Source organism: Protobothrops mucrosquamatus, unplaced genomic scaffold (assembly GCF_001527695.2).
Source record: "Protobothrops mucrosquamatus isolate PMUCROS unplaced genomic scaffold, P.Mucros_1.0 scaffold1956, whole genome shotgun sequence".
Taxonomy (NCBI): Eukaryota; Metazoa; Chordata; class Lepidosauria; order Squamata; family Viperidae; genus Protobothrops; species Protobothrops mucrosquamatus.
In genome coordinates, this window is record NW_015388075.1 from 375,246 (window position 1) to 395,979 (window position 20,734).

Consider the following 20,734-nt stretch of genomic DNA (forward strand, 5'->3'; position numbering starts at 1 on the left):
TTCCGCCCGCTGCTCTTCCGGCAGCCCTCGCCGCCCCCCCCCCGCTCACCTTCTGCTCCTCCGCCGAAGCGGGCTCCAGGTTCTCCGCAGACATGGCGTCCACACAGCCGGGCTACCGGGAACAGCCCCTCCCCGGGCGAGAAAGGCCTGCCGGCTGGAAAGCACAACTCCGACCACCGCCTGGTGTTTCCCCTCCCCCCTCCCCAGCACACAGCCGCTCACAAGATGGCCGACGGCGAAGACGGCGAGTCGACCGGGCCAAACTTATTCTCCGGGCGCGTGGACGCCTCCTAAGAGCGAATGAGCGAGCCACCAAAGCAGGAGAGGCGCGGAGGGCGACTGGCTCCTGCGCGAGCTTGGCTCGTCGGCTGCGTGCGTCATCGCCTACGTCACTAGGAGTTGTTTACTGCGGCATTCTGGGAGTTGAAGTTCCTAACTCTCCCATTGGAGAAGGAGAGAGGAACGTTTCAGGCTGTAGATCAACCTTGACAATGTTAAGGCATGTGGACTTCAACTCCCAGAATTCCGCTGGCTGTGGAATTCTGGGAGTTGAAGTCCACGTGCCTTAAAATGGTCAAGGTTGAGAAACACTGCGTGTAGATAGAAGAGCCGTTCTGGCCAAGTTCACAGCGCTTTCTCACGAGTAGATAGATGGGTCCGGGGGGGGGGGATTTCAGAAAGGCCTCGTGGGTGTGACAGTGGGGTCTATGTCTGCATACCTGGAAAGGTTTGGTTCTGAAAACTTAAAAAAGGATTCAAACCATGGGAAACCTGCAAAGGATAAATCGGATTGCTAACTGGCCTCCCTTCTAAATTAACCTAAAGTTAAGTCATATTTAAGAAATGGCCTTACATTTTAAGGCAATTCTCTCTGGGCTTACTCATTGGTTAGCTTTTTCTTTTTATGACTGAGTGAATTTGACTGACAGCAAATTTCTAAGCCATCTTTTTAGTTGCAGTACTGTGGGAAGTCGGAGCCCCAGAGAAGGAAATATTAAAAAGGGCAGAAAAATATATTTCCTCAAAAGTATTTTAAAACGCAGAAACCAACTTTGCCCCCAAGTCTCTGCCCCAAGCAAGAGCTAGCCCCATACAAATGCAGATGTAAAACCAAGAGAAAGTTGAAGCCAGAGCAATCAAGAAGACAAAGAGAAAATCTGCATACCCCACCCAAACTCTAGGAGTCATTAGCCCCATCACCTGGGAAGCAGGATATGATAATAGAATTAAACCACAGATATCAAGGCCTAGAAAAACACTCAAGAGATAGCCTCAAGGTTCATGCCACAGGAACAGGAAACTATTCCAAACAGGGCTAGAGAGGGTATAAAAACCTACTGCCCATGTGCTCAGTCTCTTTCTTCTCCTCTGCGCCTTCTTGCAAGGACCATCTTTCTGCTTCTTCAATAAACTGTAACCTTCTTCCCAAAGCAGTCGCCATGTTGCTTATTTGTCTCCGGCTTGGATGAACCAGGATGAAGACTTTTACTTCTATCAGTACCCAAAGAGACTTACAACTTGATCTGAAGCATGTATTTTTGCCTTTTTATAACTCCCCTTTCCATTCTTTAGTGTCTAAAGTGGCTTAAGGCACTTATTTCAGGGCACCAAATCTTTGCCCTTCTGGTGTCTTAGATGCCTTCAGGAAACACGTTTTAAATTTAGTTTTGCGTGGTATTCATATGCATGCCAAGAAAATAAAGTTTCAGAAATTATTTAATTACTCTTATTAAGCCCTTCTCTTTATCTTAGTAGGAAGGTAAGATTTGTAGAGTCAATAAGCCTAATTTCCTTCCTTACTTGCTTTTTGGAAAAAGATTTTATATCCAATTAAGCAAGGGGGAAAAACCCCAAACCTTTGGATGGAACAGAGACAAAATATCTTTCCCAGAGACTATTTTTTATTTTTCATACCTGCAAAGGAACTAAGTTTGTTGGGGATAAGTTATTGAGATAAACATTTTGTTTAACCAATTTTTTTTTACTTAACACTGTATTTTGGGATTGAATAATAAAAGAGAAATATAAGCAATAGAAGAATAATGCTTTTCTTAATTCTAATTCTTTCAAATACTAACCACCATTAAGAGAATACTCTGAAGCAATGTTTCTCAACCTTGGCAACTTGAAGATGTGTGGACTTCAACTCCCAGAATTCCCAAGCCATCAAGGCTGGCTAGGGAATTCTGGGAGTTGAAGTCCATCCTTCTTAAAGTTGCTAAGGTTGAGAAACACTGCTCTAAAGAATATTCTTCCATTACAGCAGCTGTACTAACACATGGCATGGGCAGTTCTTTTGCAATTATTTCATACTGCAATAAAAGAACTTTCTAGAACCAATCGTGGAACAAAAAAAAAAGCATATAGACTATCTCAAAATAAAACCAGAATTCAAATATAGCTGTTTTCACATATATTTACAATATAAATATGACTTTTCCACATTACATCTTAAAAAATAAAAAAGCCCTATAGCCTGAAAAAGTCAGGCATGGGACAGCAGTGTAATGTCAAATGTGGGTATGCAGAAGTGAAATGCTTGAAGAAAGACCTTTAAGAGGAAAGGAAGTGCTAATTATGAGTAGAGCTGAATCATGAGTAATCAAGATGTTTTTCTTTTGGTATGATTTTCTGTTTATCATGGAAACTAAGCCTGGAAAGAAATGAGCAATGGAAAAGACATATACATGGTTCCCCTCCTGCCCCCACATCCTTTGCATAGTGTGCTAATGTAATGGAAGTTCAAATCCCATCCTTATTCTAAGCGAGTTAATCACTGAAAAACACATCACGCATCGAAGTAAAGGTTCTGTATATATTTCAAGATTTCAATATTAATGTCAAAAATACGTAGTATGATTTTACATCGGATTTGTGCTACATTAGAACAGTAAAGACAAACATCACTTTTAAGTGAAAGGAACATTAAATATTAAATAGCCCAAAAATAAAAATAAAATAAGGTGTAAACACTAAACTAATTTGGGAATCTGCTATTGCAACACATCCAATGAAGTGGTTTAAAACGAGTATAAAAAGGTTACGACTAAGTGTGTTCCAGTCTATTCAGAATACACAAAGCTCATTCTAAAAACTTTTCTGAACTGGTCCAAGAGATTTTGACTCCCATTTGACCATCCTTCTCACTACCTCCACGATTCAGGTTTTGCACAGGATATTTTATTGTTTTGTCTTGAATAATAATCTGGTAATTGAGGATAGTTTCACGGTTGTGTTTTGCTAACACCGGGGTGAAAACTGAGGATTCATTGGAGATTCAGTGTAAGATTTGAGTTCATATGCAGCGCCACTATCCACTTCCATAGATTTTCGGGAAAACAGAAGTCTTACATCTCTGTAGAGGTAGATCTTTCCAGACTTGGAACTCTGGAACCTGGGAGAGGAATAGGTAACTGATAAATGATCACATAACAGTCAATTTGTCACAAGACTGAAGTCTTACATGAGGCTAAGTAAGATTTAGCAGTATTTCTGCCTAGAAATCTAGTGAGTCTTCACACAATAACGTCTTGTAAGGTCTCCTAACATTCAGCCATTTTTAACATTTTTAATTTTTTATTTCATATTACAGATCTGCCAATATAGTCAGGTTTCATGAGTTCTTTGGCATCCCAACGGCAGTTCCTGCTTGCAATAATGATAATGTAAACTAGTACAAAAGAGACTTATTGTTTCTCAGTTCATTTATTTGATGCTTGCTTCCCAAAGTTCCAAGTTATTTGAAATAAGAACAAGTTTTACAAGTGATCGCAACCTTGGAATTATATTTGTTATATTCAGGCAAAGCACCATTGCATACTCTTAATGTTTATATCTTGAAATAGTGTCCCTTATTTTTTTCTACTGCACCGCGCTCTCTGTCTGGACTGTCTGTAGCAATTCTAAAGAACTTTCAATCCAGATGCAAGTATACCATAAATTAATGTTTGGGCATTTAGCTTATTTTACAGAAACTGGTTTAGATATTCAAGAGATCCAATAAGTACACATGAAGAGCTGCATTATTGACCTCTTGGGTTTTGCAAGATAACTTTTATAAATAGTAAATGTCAACTTTAGTCTGGTTCAAATGTTTTTGCTGACCACCATTTCCTAAGGTAGGTTCACCACCGAAGAGAGACACATCCTAAATTAGCATCTCCCAGGAGATTCAGCCATTAAATAGTTGACTGTTCCAAGACTTAATTTCTTTTGGAGACTATGTCTATGATTTCAGCTGCTAAACTTGAGTTGCTTAGTTTGAAGTTTTAAATTAATTCGAACTGTTCAAATAAGGAGGAAAAGAAAATCTGTCAAAGCAAATCAATGCTGTTTATCTGTGTTTTAACTGACAGGTGAATGCAACAGCATTCCTAGTCACTGCCTTGTTCCAAAAGACGCTCCGTTGCTACTTAAAGGTAGAGGGTTCTGCTATTTGGGGAAAAGCATCGTGCAAGTATATCGCCATTAAAAAGGAAAAGAGCCCCACGCTAGCCATGCATAATTTGGGATCCTCAGCACAGCCCTCTCCGGTCAACTGCAGCCCCTTGGACCCCCAAGGTTATGCCGGAGATTATGCCTTTGTTTGCTCAGCTACTGTCTCACCTCAGATGAACGAGGTAGCGTAATAGTCTCTCTTCAATATGCCGAGTGTTTTCTTGAAGAATGCTTTTTCTTGTTTCTCGCTTCACAGGGACAGAAAAAGTTCTTTGCCGCAAGAATGTCTGGTGATTGGCAGGCATCTCTCGTAAGTCATAGATCACCACAAACATCTTCACCACAGTCTTGTTAGGATTAAATAAGGTCTAGAGGGTGGGGAAAAGAATGGCCGTGTGTTTGAGAATGGTGCGAATTCACGGAAATCACTGAAGCAGATAAAAAGAACCAAATATGTTTAAGAACGATGGACCCATGGCATCTCCTCTGGAAACTTTTTTTCACCCAGTGTTGCTGGGATGGAGGAAGCTGTGGTTTTGGCCAACCCTACTCTAACATCAAATGCTCAGTTTTCTCACTGGTGTTTCTTAAGCTGCAAAAATTAATTTTAGCATGTTATTCCCTCTTCCAGTGCTCTGTTTGGACAAATACAGTAAGCGGTCGTTATTCAAAGCCAGTGGTCAACATTGCTCTTAGGTACGTTTTAATTTTATCAAATACTGTTGCAAATTAGAAATTAGTTTAGCAACCTCTGACACAGAGGGGGGAAAAACTCACCTCATTTCAATGCCCAGACTTGGTTTTATGCCTTTCTGATCATAATTTCTTGTAGTAATATAATTTTGTTTTAGGATGGTATTGCAATGAATTACTAAATATTTTGATTAGAGAGCTAGGAATAATGTAGTGTATTGCAGCAAAGTCAATACATTTCTAAGCTCCCTAAAAATTATTAAATATAATATAACACCAAAGTTCATGAACTAAAGATTATCTGTGGAGTTTCAGCTGAACAAAATTGACTGACTGACATCCCTATGGTTGGGGGAATAACAAGATTGAGGTTCAAAAGGAAATGAAATGCTGGAGATAGACACCCGACAATTGCATATTGCTGCCTTTCACAATACAGTTGTAAATGTGACATAGACACTCTTGCATTCCGAGTTAATTAACTCATGTAAATGTGATGAAAGCCTTTGCCTTGACTTAATCATTACTTAGTCAAACTGATTCTTAGAAATCACACTCTGAAAAATCTCTGCATTTTGCAAACGGTGTAATTTCTCAGAAGGAAACTAATCACCTCCTTTGAACTTATCTTTAGCCGATTTGCAGTAAAAACAAAGAGCATTTAGACTTTTACCACTAAATAGGATTCTGAATTTCAAAGAAATGAACCCTATTCTCAGTGGGGAAAAATAATGAAGAGTAAATTTCTTGCTTGCTCTTAATCTAAAGCAATGTGACCTCTGCAATTAACCATGTATCTTCACAAACACTGCCTCCCTATTTCTCAACTAAATTGACTTCTGTATGGCCAGAACGTACTTCTTCACCTAAAGCAAGGAACACAGCATCAGATTATTTTCACTCTCCTTGTCAAGCTTTTTTTCACAAGCAAATGTTTAGCTCTACAATGAAATAAAGGCTTACCAAATCATTTATATGATCTTCTGATTAGAAAACTAAAGTGTGGGCGTGAAAATTGAATGTACAGCTGACTCAAAAGAGATTTCATCAATGGTGCCTCCTCAAATTGGACAGTGGCATCATGTGACATGTCACAAGAATTTGCCCTGGGCCCTCTAGTTTTCAATATTTTTTGTTTATGAGAAATTTAATGAAAAATGAACACATTAAAATAGTTTTATTAACGGGAGGGTATCAAGAAGGTAATTAAGATCAGAGCACCAGAAACACACGGAAGGATCTGGTAAGTTTAGCCTTAAGTGAAGTTGATGGAAGAGGGTCAGACGTAAGTCTTCAACTACCTAAAAGCACCACAAAATGGACGAGACTTGTTTTCTCTCTCTGCAATTTGCAAGGTATTGGATTTCAGTCACAAGAAGGCAAATTCCAACTGAATATTAACAATATGAATAATTCTCAAGTGCTGGAACCACTTACACAAAGAGGTGGTGTCCTCCCTTCAGTAGCTGTGTTCAAGCAAAAACTAGACAGCCCTCCACCTGAGATGCCTCAATGTGGATTCCTGCACTCAGCAAGGAGTTAAGACTCCATGGCCCACAAACTCAATGTAATGATCTGCCACATGGTACATACCACTTGTATGGTTCCTGAAGGAGGCACCCGATAACCCCTTTTACCAAGGGACTCTAAAGCGATTACACCCTGAGAGGAGAAGAAAGTAAGAAGCATAAGAGGACAAGCAGGCATATGGACATTAAGAATTAGCACATCAAAGTAATAAATTCACAAAGTCAAACTGTCAAACTGTTAATAAGTATTTTTGCATAGTCTTAAGACATTCAAGAAGGCAATTAGAAGCATTGCCGTGCTGTCTAGCGTGTCTTATTGGAGCTCTGCAGCAATATTGGATCGGAAGGACAACATCTGGGCTCAGGCCAAGTGCAGCTTTTCTCAAGATCACATGGAAACACGTGGAAGATTTTTAGAAGATAAAAGGGGCTTGTACCTGAGCAGCGGTAGACGACCTCCAAGGTCCCTTCCAACTCTGTTATTCTGTTAAGGTATTAGACCAGGGGTAGGCAACCTTGGCTCTTTTATGACCCGTGGACTTCAACTCCCAGAATTCCTGAGCCAACATGGCTCAGTATGGAAACCTCTCCCTTTCCCCTCAGCATGGCTGGCTCAGGAATTCTGGGAGTTGAAGTCCACGGGTCATAAAAGAGCCAAGGTGGCCTACCCCTGTGTTAGACGCTACAGAACATGCATTTTCTACATACAGAAAGCTGAAATGTTTACCATATATGGAGAGGGCGCGTTGTCCTCAGAAACACTGTAAAAAGAAACTTCAACCGGAAGAGTCATGTGAGTTGGACAGAAAAGTCCACTGGCTCCCACTTCCGCGGTGAAGCCGTCTACAATACCCAGCGGATCTAAACGATAGTTCAGTACAGATTCCTGAAAGGACAAAGGAAACATTGAAAAATGCAATGTGTGGATAGTTAGGATTTTATTGGTCAAGGTATGCCCTGCCCTTCCCTTCCCTCCATCAAGCAGCCGACTATCCACTGAGGTAAAACCACTAAAATGGCTGTTAGAAGTCTGAAAACTGAAAATACAATCCTAAGAATCTTGATTTATATTTGAAAATGGAGAGAAGGAACAAAGGTAACTCTTGAAAGAATTTGGGAAGAACAGAAGTCTTCGGCTGCCCAAACTTTCCCTGCCAGCCTGCTTAAAGTTGGTCGCGAAACGCTGGTCTGGATAATGGCTCCAAAGGAAGTTCCCAGTGCTAAGTCAGATGAACTTCATTCTTCTGGCTCAGGGCTGGCCAATCCAACTGGCAGCTGCTCTGAAAATTCTCAGGAAAAAGCTATTGGTAGTACTGGATTCCTTTAACTGAAGATCAACTGCCTGAACTTGGCACCTTCTCCACGCAAGCAAACCGCTGGCTCGTCTTATATGTTACACAGAAAACAGTCAGTTTGTCAGTGACAAAAAGAAAGGTTTTGGAATGTGTAAGTTACCTCAAAGTTTCCGAGAAGGCTAAGACTTGTAACAGAGGGTGAACTGGAACTTAGGAGTGCTTTCTCGTGGATGTCGGAATCGTTCTCTTTGCTTATATATCGTTGTGGACTAGTTTAAAACAAAAAAAATAGAGGTCTAAGATTCTTATTCCAGGCTTCAAATGCTTAGGCTTTGAAGTAAAAGGAATGTAACACAATTTCAGTACCATAATACTGATAAGGCCATCTCAAAAGAAAACTAACTCACCACATAGATAGTATTTAGAAAAAAAATGCTAGCATTGGTGACACACAAGGCATCCATCTCTATAATCCTTAGGGATTTCTAGCTGTTAGATTTACCATTTTCCATAGCATTTCATGAGCCTTTAGCTCTTCAAGCCAGACATAACTAAGTCTGCTTTGTCTTACTGGTTGGATAACAATTACCTCAAGTCAAATTATGGAGTCTGGGCAATGCAACATCTATCAATAATACATTAAAAAGTTATGGAAGCAATTTCTTCTGCTGTTACATTGCGATGTAATATGGTGCAGGAATCCAAGAAACTCACAAAAACCAGATCATATTGTAGTTTCTAATAATGCATGATCACACATCATTCTAAAATAGTATTTTTTGGACTTGGCAAGTTTAAGATGTGTAAACTACAACTCCCAGAATTCTCCAGCCAACATGGGACTTCTGGGAGTTGAGGCCCATATATCTTACAGTAGCCAAGTTTGGAAAACACTATTTTAGAACTATGTGTAACCATGCATTATTAGAGACTACAATATATGGTTTTCATAAACACTAGTATAAAGTTGTGGGTCATATTTTATTGAACACACTATGCCAATATTCACTGTCTTTACTCCTCTTTACCGAATTGCTTCAATTCATTCATCTTTTTCCAAAATATTAATTTTCTTCAAAGCATATTTTAGAATACACAAAGGTTAGAAAACATATTCCAAAAAATACCTTTTGGATGACAGACATTTCAGATGCAACAATGATGCATCAAGATCAAAACATCCTGTCTGAGTTTTTCTTTCAGGAACCTGCAAAGACAGAAACACAGTTATGTTTTTGTATTCCAAGACAGAGTCTGAAATTTTAGCGCATACATTTATGATAATAATTAAAATTAAACAATGAGACTAACGCCAATTGGCTGGATGAGGCATTTATCCTAGATAACAGAACTGGAGCTTTCAAAAGATAACTTAAAGGCTAAATACATTAGATTGCTTCATCACCACCACCGTTACCACCATCATGATTTGATAAGAGGGATACATTTGTTATAATGCAGTGACTTCTTTAATTGGAATCAATATACAGTACATAAGCCATGCATATCCAGAAATATACCAATGTATTTCCACTTCAGTGTGTACAGCACTAAGTTTAATGAATGACACTAATGCATTGTGCAAATGTAAACTAATTCAAAAAGGAATCTGCGTGGAATTATGAAGAACGGTGGCATGCAATGGCCAGAAAGCAAAAACTCTTCTATGTATAATGCTAACAGAATATCTACAGTTGTCGCAGTACATTTAGAACCAGTCTGGTTTGGAAGCATCACTGCTTCAGACAGGAAGGCAGTGCAGAGAGTGGTGAGAATGGACGAAAAGATCATTGGCAGTTCCCTCCCTCCCATCCAGGACATAGTACAGAAGCGTTACTTGAGCAGGGTCTGCAAGATTATCTGGGACACTACACATCCTCTTCACGATCTGTTTTCCTTGTTACCTTCTGAAAGGAGGCTTCGTGGTATCCGTAGCAGAACATCCAGATTCAGCCATAGTTTCATTCCATATAGCAGGGGTGTCAAACTCAATTTTACTGAGGGCCGCATCAACATTGCAGTTGCCCTGGGGGGGGTGTGGCCAGAGTGGGTGCAGCCTACTGGGTGGGCGTGGATGGAGTGGGTGTGGCCTACTGGGTGGGCATGGCCAGTTCTACATCATTCGCATCAAGAGTGCCTATGGGAGCCTGGGCAGGAGTGGGACAGATCTGAGGGTCTCTGAAAGAAGGGGGTGGGACCGGGGCAAGTGCCAAGATGGCCACCACAAAATTGTACATTGGCTCCCGGCTGGCCTGGACCAGGGCCAAGGCAGCGGGGGCCGTTCCCTCACTGTTTCCAGGATGGCTTCGTGGGCCACATGAAACCACTTCACGGGCCGCTTCCAGCCCGCGGGCCTTGTGTTTGACATGTTTGCCATACAGCATTAACCTTGTGAACTCTCAAGCTTCTTCCTTCCGTTATATATTCAAGATGGACAGTATTTAATATTTATCTGTTATGTATATGTAGGGGTGTGGGTCTATACTTATGTTGTATATAGTATGTTTAGGTTTGTGTCGTGTATGTGTTTCACTTTGAGAGCGGGCAACTAAATTTCATTTTTGATGTGTGCCGTTGTGCCCACAGTAAAAAAATGACAATAAAGGTTATCTTATCTTCTCACTGAAGAGAATCACCTCTTTGTCATTTCGTCCAGGATCCATGAGTAAGATGGTGACGTTTCTACCTTAAGAACCTGGAATATAAGCTGAATTCTAAAGGGGAAACTAATCTAATCACTGAGATTTATGTAACCATATCCTCTTTCAATACATTTTGATAAAGACCTGAAGGAATCTTGCTTTCTGTGGAGGTGAGGCAGTAAAGAGCTTGACAAAAGTACTTCTAACTTTATGGGAATGTCATTTTGACATCAACATTCAAAACAATGATCAAACTAAGCTTCCCCCCCCAGAACTAATGATTGTTTTCTTTATATGTGTAAAAAGCAGCAAACATTTGTACCACCCCCGATACATTGCCTGCATTCTTTGTATAGTGCCAAATCTGTGTTTTCTTTATAAAAAAAATGAAAAATGAACAAAAAATGCAATATCTAGATCCAATAACAAAGTTAGTTACATAAAGCATTTAGAGGCTGTTATTGAAAAACCTGGAAAATAAAGGAAAGATGAAGCCAGGCTGTAAAAAGTTTGACTTACTGGACTTGAAAGGAGAGGTAATCCAGTTCGGGGGTGGAAGGCCTTGGTAGAAGTCCCATCCAAGTGGTGAAAATTACCTTTGTGCCACACATGTTTGAGCGGTCTTGTTTTCTGCCCAAAGAAGAAGACAGCATCCTGTTATAAAGAGTGCCATTATGACTCCATTTTCCTAAGTACTTAACAAATTAAGAGGCAATTTATTCCTACTTATTATTCCTCCAGTGATGTAACTACAGGTCAAGGAAACTCAATAAATATTGTCTACATAACACCTATTGCCTCTACTTTGTAGATGTGCTTTCAATGGTAACTTCTTCTAAAAGACGACAATTGGCTGGAGAGAACTAAAATAATAATAATAATAATAATAATAATAATAATAATAATAATAATAATAATAATAATAATAATAATAATAATAATAAAAAAGTTGGAAGGGATCTTGGAGGTCGGAAGGAATCTTGGAGGTCATCTAGTCCAACCCCCTGCTCAGGCAGGAAACCCTATACCATTTCAGACAAATGGCTGTCCAGTCTCTTCTTAAAAACTTCCAGTGTTGGAGCATTCACAGCTTCTGGAGGCAGGTTGTTCCACTGGTTAATTGTTCTAACTGTCAGGAAGTTTCTCCTTAGTTCTAAGTTGCTTCTCTCCTTGATTAGTTTCCACCCGTTGCTTCTTGTCCTGCCTTCAGGCGCTTTGGAGAACAGCTTGACTCCCTCTTCTTTGGGGCAGCCCCTGAGATACTGGAAGACTGCTATCACGTCCCCCCTCATCCTTCTCTTCGTTAAACTAGACATACCCAATTCCAGCAGCCGTTCCTTATATGCTTTAGCCTCCAGTCCCCTAATCATCTTTATTGCTCTTCTCTGGACTCTTTCTAGAGTCTCAGCATCTTTTTTACATCACGGTGACCAAAACTGGATGCAGTATTCCAAGTGTGGTTTTACCAAGGCATTGTAAAGTGGTATTAACACTTCACGTGATCTTGATTCTATCCCTCTGTTAATGCAGCCTAGCACTGTGTTGGCCTTTTTGGCAGCTGCAGCACACTGCTGGCTCATATTTAGGTGATTGTCCACTAGAACTCCGAGGTCCCTCTCACAGTTACTACTATTGAGCAAGGTACCCTCTATACTATACTATACCTATACATTTGGTTTTTCTTGCCTAAATGTAGAACCTTGCCACCACATATGTAAGGAAACCAATCGATAGTTTAATTCAAATATAAAAGACATGCTGATTCATTTCTGTTCTCATCACCAGAGAAATGGGGATGCTTTAAATTCCAGTATCCATTAGAGAGCATGGTGTTCAGAATTGCCAAGTGAAGATGAAAAAATTCCATGGGCCGGGATATTTTTCCATGAGATCTGAAGTACTTTTATAGTAATATAGAGTAGCCAAGTCACAAATTTCCTGCATACACTCTACACCTATTACCTAATCCTATAAAGCATTCATGAATATTCACTTTCATAAATGAAGAAATGTTGTAAAGTAAAAGGATTTCAGTCACCCATTTTACAGAAATAGGCATGGCTAAAGTATCAAGTCAAAAGGAAGAAAAATCATCTCCAGCAAATAATTAACACTGCATTGGCCAGAAAAGGGTGCCAAAGAACTTTCTTATTCCTCAAGTTACAATTATTTCTCTGGGTGCTGTCATTTTGAATATATATGTGTATACACACAAGCAAAACTATAAAGGCAGAGATTAACTTTCTCCTGAGTCATCTTCAATGCTTAAGGGAGGAACATACAACAGAAACTGACCGTATGTGAATTAAACATCACTCACCAGCACCTCTGCGTTCTTCCTTTGTTCAAAAAAGGCAGCCAAAGTATCTTCCACAGGCTTCTTCTGACAATGCCTCTGCACCTCACAGTCGTTCTCATCGTTGGTATTTTTCGCCCTGTCTTGTTTATTTGTGCATTTGATAATGTCATGGTCTTTATGTAAATAGTTTTCAATACTAGTGAGCTGAGAGTTTTGTTCAGAAACATTTGATTGTTTGGAGTCTTTATTTAAGTGCCTGGACGCGTATTTGTGCCAGATCTCCGAGGCTGAGACCGTAGCTGCTTTGACATTTTCAAGTATTCGGTGCTGATCCACCTGGGGATTATTTGAACAGTGTGGGTCGCTGTTTTCACAAGAGATCGTTCTGTCCTTAAATTTACTTCTACAAACCAGTTCATTACTACATCTGAAATGCGAACAGGGCTTGGCGGTGCCTCTCTTTGCTACTTGAGGTTTATGGGGACAACCAGAAAGCACAGACTCCAATTTACCGGTCAATTCTGGTTTATAACTTTCTTGGCTACATGATTGGGTCATGCAAGTTAGAGGACTTTTACTTCTACTGGGAGGAGACTGACGAAATGTGTTTTGGACTACTTCATTGGCCTCTGCTGGCAGCAGTTTTCTTCTGAAGCTGGGAGACACGTTCTGGTCGACGTCACGTCTAAGCGAATGCAACGGGGTTGTTGGTGTTTTAATTTTTGCGTTGGGGTCATCTGCTGGTAAAGCTAGTCTAGAACGAGAGGAGGAATCGGAAGGGGCTTCTTTGTGTTTCTTCAGCAGGCTTCCCTCTTCACAGGAACTGTGAAAAGCCTTTGGATTAACGGCAGGAACGTCGTGAAAACTGAACACGGGAGGTGCGCCTTGGGATGGCGGTGGATCACAATGAATCAAGTGTCGGGCAATCCTTGTGATAACCTCCTGCCTCTCTTGAAGTAGAGAGCTTATGAGAGGGTTGGTTTCCTCTCTCGCCTGGCGGAAACACTGGTTCGGGGGAGCGTGGGAGCGAGACAAGGGTGCTTCTGGTATTATTTGGGCCTTCCCAACATTTTCTGAAGAGTGGTGTTCAGAGTTAGCAGCAAGGGAGGGCAATTCCCTTCCTTTCTTCAGCAGGTTTTTCTCTACAGGGGCATGACGTAGAGCCTTGGCGTTTGCCACACCGGTGTCATTCGTACTAAAAGCCTTCCTCGTGACGGGGGAGGCTGCCGGGTCACAGTGAACGAGATGCTGGGCGATCCTTGCTATAACTTCATGGCGCTCTTGGAGTAAAGAGCCTATCAAAGGAATCGAATCTCCCAATGACTGGCGGGAAGAGCTGCTATTATGGCCATGGGTATCAGCCAAGCAGGATGATTTCAAAGCTCTCTCTGGTGTTTCTGGCAACAGCGCCCTCCTCTCCGTGTAGCCCTGAACTTTCGATTCTAACGATCCAAAGTCAGATCCAAGGCCAGCTAATGGATAAAATTTCAGGTTTCGGACAGCAGGGTTAAACTCAGGACCTTGTCTTATGCCAAGCACGCTTTCAGCCCACATCAGTTTGCCACAAGAACGCTGTGAGTTGGGCACACTGGACTGTTCGGTCTTAATGGAATCGCAGTGCTGATGTACATTATTCTCTTCTCTCTTTTCATAGAAGCCGAAGTTGGCATGAACGCTGCAGGTCAGGACTGGGTAGTTCGATTGTCTGGGCAGAGATTGGACACTGACTTTCAAGGCCACGTTGTGAGAAACGTTGGGGACAGGGAAAAGATGTTCTGTTGGTGTCTGGGAAAACGCCCACTGCAAATCCACATGAGCGGCACTCACTCTGAAAAAATTAAAAGCAAGATAACAATGTCAGAGCAGCTCAAGTCTTAATTTAGAGCATGTTCTAGTTCCTGAGCTTTGGGCACACAATCTAAAATAAAGGTTTTTTTGTTTTGTTTTTTAAATAAAACTCAATCTCCCCTAAATGGGATCAAGCAGACTAATTAAATCAGAAGCAATATATAAAAGCATGCTTCTCATCTTCACAATGAATGAATGAACAGGAGGGGCTTTCCGACAAAAGCTTACCTGTAAAGAATATTACGAGGCACGGCTCCGTGTGACACACTCAGCCAAGCACTTAACTGAGAAAAGAACACAAAAGAGCGGACAGCCAATAAGAGGGTCTTCTCTTCAATAAATCGATCACCAGTTCTAAAAATATACCAAAAGAGAAAATATACTCACTGGTGAAAAATACACAAAGGGCAGAACAGTGTAGTTGAATGCAATTATCCCCCCCCCCCGCCCCAGATAAAAGTAGGCGTGTATTCCCCATCACCAAATCATTTATGACAATTTTTTTTCCTTTCACCACCAAGAAAACTGCGTGGCTGCATTCATGTAGTCTCTGAGAGTTCATCTTGACTCAAATTATGAAACATAATTTTAATCTAGAATACGTTATGGTAGTACCGACTTTTCTCCGTATGGGGCAATTAGCTTCCAGCAATTTCAAGATATGACTACATGCTGCTGGAAAGTGGAAAACGCTATCTGCCTATTCAAGTGAACAAACAAAATTTGGAAAAAAAAATAATAATAAGCAGATTCTGCCTTAGTAGTAGTCTCTGTTACATAATCATTTTATCTGAATTCAGTTAACCACTCGTCCATTCATCAACTTTCTATTCTCCCCCATTCCAAAATGATTCGGGGAGGTTTCACAATGACAACTGATAAAGATATTAAGCTAGAGAGAGCAAACTGAAAACAAAAAAAATGAGTCTTATCTCCAAACCAGACATTAACTAAAGCCTGAGAAAATAACCAGCTCTTTAAAGCTTGTTCTAGGAGCCCTATGATTCCCCGAAGGGAGGCTACTCCAGAGGACAAAGGCAACAGCAGACAAGGCTCTCTTTTCTGGATCCTGCTAGGGCACGGGTCCCCAACCCCGGTCTGCGGACTGGTAGCAATCCATGGCCAGGTAGCAGTCTGCACAAGCAATGGGAAAGTGTGCCAAGTTTTATTTGCACATGCTCAGGAAATAGGTTGCGAAACCATCCCCTCCCTCCCCCCCTCCACCATCACTACCATTGCAGGTGTTGCCAGTTTATGGAGCTAGACAGGTTGGGGACGGCTGTGCTAGGGGATAAGTTGACATAATTGGAAGAGGGTTGTAAGCTTCAGTCCAGACCAGCTCTCACAATAAAACAAAAACAAAAAAACTTACTGCCGTGGAACTGGCTCTAAAATCCATCTTTCCAACAACAGTGCATCTTGCTTGATTGCAGGATCATTTAAGTCATTCCCTTCCGTCGCGGGTCCTTCATCGCTATAGCAACAGTCTGGAAGTAGCATCACTTCTATCATAATAGGAATATTTTTCTTCCACAGCAATGCAACTTCAGATCGGGTAAGCCTAGCTTGACGGCACTTGAATAAAAGAATAAAACAACCTAAAGTTACACTGACATCCGCCTGGGTAAAAAACCAAATAGAATTTTTGAAACCAATAACGCAAAATGAAAACGAGGTCCGCAATGCATTTCTGAGAGGTAACTCCATTTATCAAGCCCAGGATTTTCTACTTAATCCAGTTGGCCCCATTATAACGTACAAAAAATTAATTTAGCAGACCAATAATCAAACATATTTACTTTCTAAAGTAAATACATTCTAGAGCACTAACGAACGGATTATATTTGTCTCTAATTCGCGTCAACCCGACCATTTACGCAGTAACTACAGTACAATATCATAAATTACGACTAAAAGGTCTTCTTGGTTGAATGGTTGGTAGTATTCGTACCTAGTAGTATGGACCCGGTTAGACAGTGACGTAAGTACAAATCAACAACAACCAACTGAACTGACACGACCTAGGCAGTGAAAGCCTTCAGTCCTGCCCTTAATTGAGTATTCGGGTGTTCTGCCTTCAGTAATCAACAGGGCCAAGTTGACAAGGAATTCCTCCGCTTCGTATTCAAAGTATTCATCTAAGGTGTCTTAACAGAGAAAAGAAAAGGTCCAATTTTATAAACAACAGTATAAATAGTTTGAAGTATGCATACTCCTAAATTTAATTTTCTTCAATGAAAACTCAACCATGTTCTCTTAAAAGGTTTTACACCGCTACACATGCTATTTTTATCTTGTAAAGAATAAATTCTTGATGACCACATCTAGGTAACAATGACCACCTTGACAACATTAAGAAAGAGACGCAATCTGCTTACCTTTGAAGTCCACAACTTATAAAAGGGCCAAGTTTGAAGACCCCTGCTTTAGAATTTATCCATCATACTCAACCATCTATTTCACGGACACCATAACTCACTTAGCAACATGGACAAACAATAACACATATGCAGAAATAATTCTTATTCCAGTAGAATTCAACTCATTTATGCACGAACAATACCTCTATGCATGGAAAAGAAAACATCCACTCAAATGAACCAAGAATGTTGCTACACTGGTGTACATAGGAATAATATTTTGCCTCCAGATGTTATCAAACTATAACTCCCAGCATCCTTGACTACTGACTATGCCAATGCCATCCAGAGGGTGACTAGTTTCTCACCATTATATTACTCAATTTTTACTTTGCACTGAAAAGATTTCAGTAATATGATACCATCTGCTATGACTAAGGTTAAACATTCTCAAGTTTTCCATAGCTTCTCTCCACAACTGTTATTAAATGTTTATGTTTGCAAAGTAACTGCTAAAACCTGAGAAATTCAAGCCAATAAATTTGTCTCTACAACAAAAGCATAAATAGATTTAAAGGGCATATTTATGTATAATGGTACTAGGATAGTTTGAATGGAAATCGCTTTCAATAATCTCTGCTACCCCAGAGATTTCTAATTAAAGCATAGTATTTTTCTAAACATGAAGTACAAGAGTCCAATGGAAATATTCATCTCTCACACTCTCTCCATCAAACATGTAAACAAAGATTAGAATGATTTGCTTAAACCAGTTATCTATACCTTTTGAGCTATTAAGATGTTGAATATGCAGTGGAAATCAGCTAATTGTGAGGTTCCCCCCGCTCCCATTTCTTTGAAAACCTTATGTCTCCTGCACAGTGCAATAGGGAAAGGTTGACGTGTTAGTTTTTTTGTGTTTCCTCACTTCCCCCACCCTTTGTTGAATAGTAACTTAAAAAAAATACATATCACCAGTCTGATTTCAAGTCATGACTATAAATCCTTTAAATAATTGTATAAAACTTTTTTTGCTTTAATACCAAACTCTGAATTCACCGCTATAACACATGATTTTTTTGAAAGCAGTAATAATTTCTTCAGGCTTTGTATGAAATTTTACCTATACACACAAAAGAATATGGTCAATTACTGTTACATTTTACAAGTAAATAAGGCAAGTGTGACCTGCGCTCATCATAAATCCATATATGATAAGGAAAAAGAAAAACCCAAGAAGATTTGATATTCCAAAACTAATGTACTTGAACCGGTATTATCTCTAGAACACTACAGGAACAGAGAACACAAGTGTGAGCTGTGCTCATCATAAATCCATATATGATAAGGAAAAAGAAAAACCCAAGAAGATTTGATATTCCAAAATTAATGTACTTGAACAGGTATTATCTCTAGAACACTACAGGAACAGAGAACACGTAGCAATTCAAAATACCACCTTAGTGGGTGATGCTCTCATTTCAGTGGGGTTTAAACAACGGTAGGCTGTGAAATCAATTGTGGTGCTATTCAAGAATCAGCACCCAGCTCAACTTCACCAAAGTGTTTTATTCCTTTGTGAAATGCTACACCTAGAAGAATTTGACCACCTCTAACCCCTCTTACCATTTCTCCTTCTTCCTTTGTTCAGAATCAACAACCTTTAACTCTTTTCCTTATTCTTTGTCCTCAGAAATGAGCTTAAAAAACTGGCAAAAAGGATCCATGTGTATTATGTTTTATGTAGACAAAGAAACTACAGCCTATGAGTCACACCAGCTCTCTGACGAAGGAAAAACCAAACAGACACACATATAAACAAACACTCGGGTTCATAAAACAACTCCGAGAGCATTTCAGCATTTAGAATTATTTCTTTTTGACTACACACCTTCTTGGATCAGCCCTTTGTTTCCACCGTAAACCATACTGGAATCGTGGTGGGACAGAAGGTGTCCTGGCAGCACAGGGGCTACAGGGTCAGTGTCGCGAGGATCCAGATGTCTGCAGTGGCGGACACAAAAATGTTCAGCTTTGGGTACATATTCAGCCTTTCTGTGCAAGACATTTTTTCCACAAAGAAGGCAGAGAAAAGTGTGCACATAGCAACAGAGCTCGCCGCTGATTGGACGGCAGGCCGTGCTTCAACCCTTCGCTGCTTACAAGGCTACTACAGTTTCCTGTCTCTTTGGCAGAAGTATCATGTTTTCTTTTCGCCTCTTGTGAACCCAGCTGTGTTTGGGCAAGAGGAGAGGAAAGAAAAAGCAGAACAACAAGGAGCAGGACACCCCCAATGTGGCAGGCCTGAAGGCTGCGATTCGTCCCTGGCCCCTTTAAATTTAAAAAAAATAAAAAATGGCATCATCCTCTGAAATCTACAGTAATCTGTACCAGGCTACTTATCTTGAGAATTGTTTTTCTGGCAATCTGTGCAATTTTACAAGTTTTATTGAAGAACAGAAATGCCGACAGCTACGATTTCGGCGTCTACTTAAACCAAATCAGGCATAACCCTAAGAAGGGAAGGAAGCAGCCTGTTCTAGACATCCTCACACTCAGCAGGCATAAAAAAGGAGAAAATATTTCACAAACAGGAACGTTTTGAAGCAAAGAAAAGAAGGTCGGAGGAAAATGAACTAAGAAGCCAATGATATTGCTCATATTGATTGAGAAGAAATGGACTGAAACTCTTCTGGGTTTTTGGAAGTGGGTTTCTTACTGATGCTATGAAATGTGTAGTTGTTGTACTACACTACACCAACCCCTAAGATACAGCTGGATTAATCATGACTCACCGAATGATGTGGAATTGGAATAACCCACATAGTACACTGAACTGTCAACCATGGTTAATCAGCCGCAATAGTTAGGGTCACACAACATGTGAAGCCATGACTAAGGCAAAATTCTTTTAGCCTAACTTTCATGCTGTATTTTTTTCAATCAGGAAAAAAAATCCCCAAGTCTTTACCGCTAGCTAGATCTGTATTTTAGTGAATCTGAAATATATCTATTGATTATGTGCCATCAAATCAGTGTCAGCTGTTAGCAACCACATAGATTTTTACACCCCCTGAGATCATTTAGTATTCTTTTAAAATACTAAATGCTTCTAAATACTTGCTATTAATTGCATTAATTGCTACAGTAGCAACTTCTGTTACGATGCTACAGTGATATTGCAAGCAGATGAATGAGAAAAAAACAGTTACCAAAGGAAAGTAACAACTTAAGATTTCTTTCATTCTAAGTATTTCAAAGAGCATACCTGAGCAGCTACAAATCTTTCATAGTATGCATACATCCGTAATTGGTCTGTCTTATACTGGAACAGTCTCAGCATTATACTGAAGTAGATAGCAATTATTCTGTTCCACGTTTCCTAAATATACTTTTGTACTAATGGTCAATATTCAGTTCTGCTCCATTAAGAATCATCACTGGCAAATAATTGCGGTACAAGGAACACGCCTTCAAACCCAAAACGCTGGAAATAGAGATGGCACATCTGCAAGTTTCCTTGTAGAGAATACTAAAATGTTTGTTAATACTAGGCATTGTATGTACAAAAGGCACAATTGGGAAAGCTGGATAATTTAGCATTTACATTTTTCTAAGATTTTTAAAACAG

At 40.1% G+C, this 20,734-nt stretch overlaps 2 protein-coding genes across 2 annotated transcripts in view; both read right to left on the bottom strand.

The window, feature by feature from the left end:
• Window positions 1-186, bottom strand: part of ARPP19 (cAMP regulated phosphoprotein 19) — a 2,963-nt gene extending 2,777 nt beyond the window's left edge. Inside the window, exon 1 of the mRNA XM_015823714.1 lies at window positions 50-186. Within this exon, the coding sequence (XP_015679200.1) occupies window positions 50-94 (45 nt within the window). The 5' untranslated portion in view covers window positions 95-186. The remainder of the gene's footprint in view (window positions 1-49) is intronic.
• A 2,609-nt stretch (window positions 187-2,795) lies between these two features.
• FAM214A (family with sequence similarity 214 member A) lies at window positions 2,796-19,107 on the bottom strand. Its single transcript, XM_015823716.1, has 12 exons — window positions 18,995-19,107; window positions 16,751-16,890; window positions 16,116-16,363; window positions 14,972-15,097; window positions 12,917-14,723; window positions 11,116-11,226; window positions 9,082-9,161; window positions 8,115-8,223; window positions 7,387-7,545; window positions 6,724-6,792; window positions 4,606-4,805; window positions 2,796-3,394 (listed from the first exon to the last, which is right to left on the bottom strand). Exons 1-12 carry the CDS (start codon window positions 19,029-19,031, stop codon window positions 3,241-3,243), a joined length of 3,240 nt encoding a protein of 1,079 aa, XP_015679202.1. The 5' UTR covers window positions 19,032-19,107; the 3' UTR covers window positions 2,796-3,240.
• Window positions 19,108-20,734: the final 1,627 nt, after the last annotated feature.

What these genes read in the sequence shown, in the direction of transcription:
- FAM214A (XM_015823716.1), bottom strand. Translation starts at nt 19,031, where the DNA reads ATGGTTTACGGTGGAAACAAAGGGCTGATCCAAGAAG. An exon ending in CTTCAGGAACCATACAAGTG is followed by an intron (nt 4,806 to 6,723) that starts GTATGTACCATG and finishes CCCACCCTCTAG; the next exon opens with ACCTTATTTAATCCTAACAA. An exon ending in CGCTACCTCGTTCATCTGAG is followed by an intron (nt 3,395 to 4,605) that starts GTGAGACAGTAG and finishes TTCCTCTCCCAG; the next exon opens with GTTCCAGAGTTCCAAGTCTG.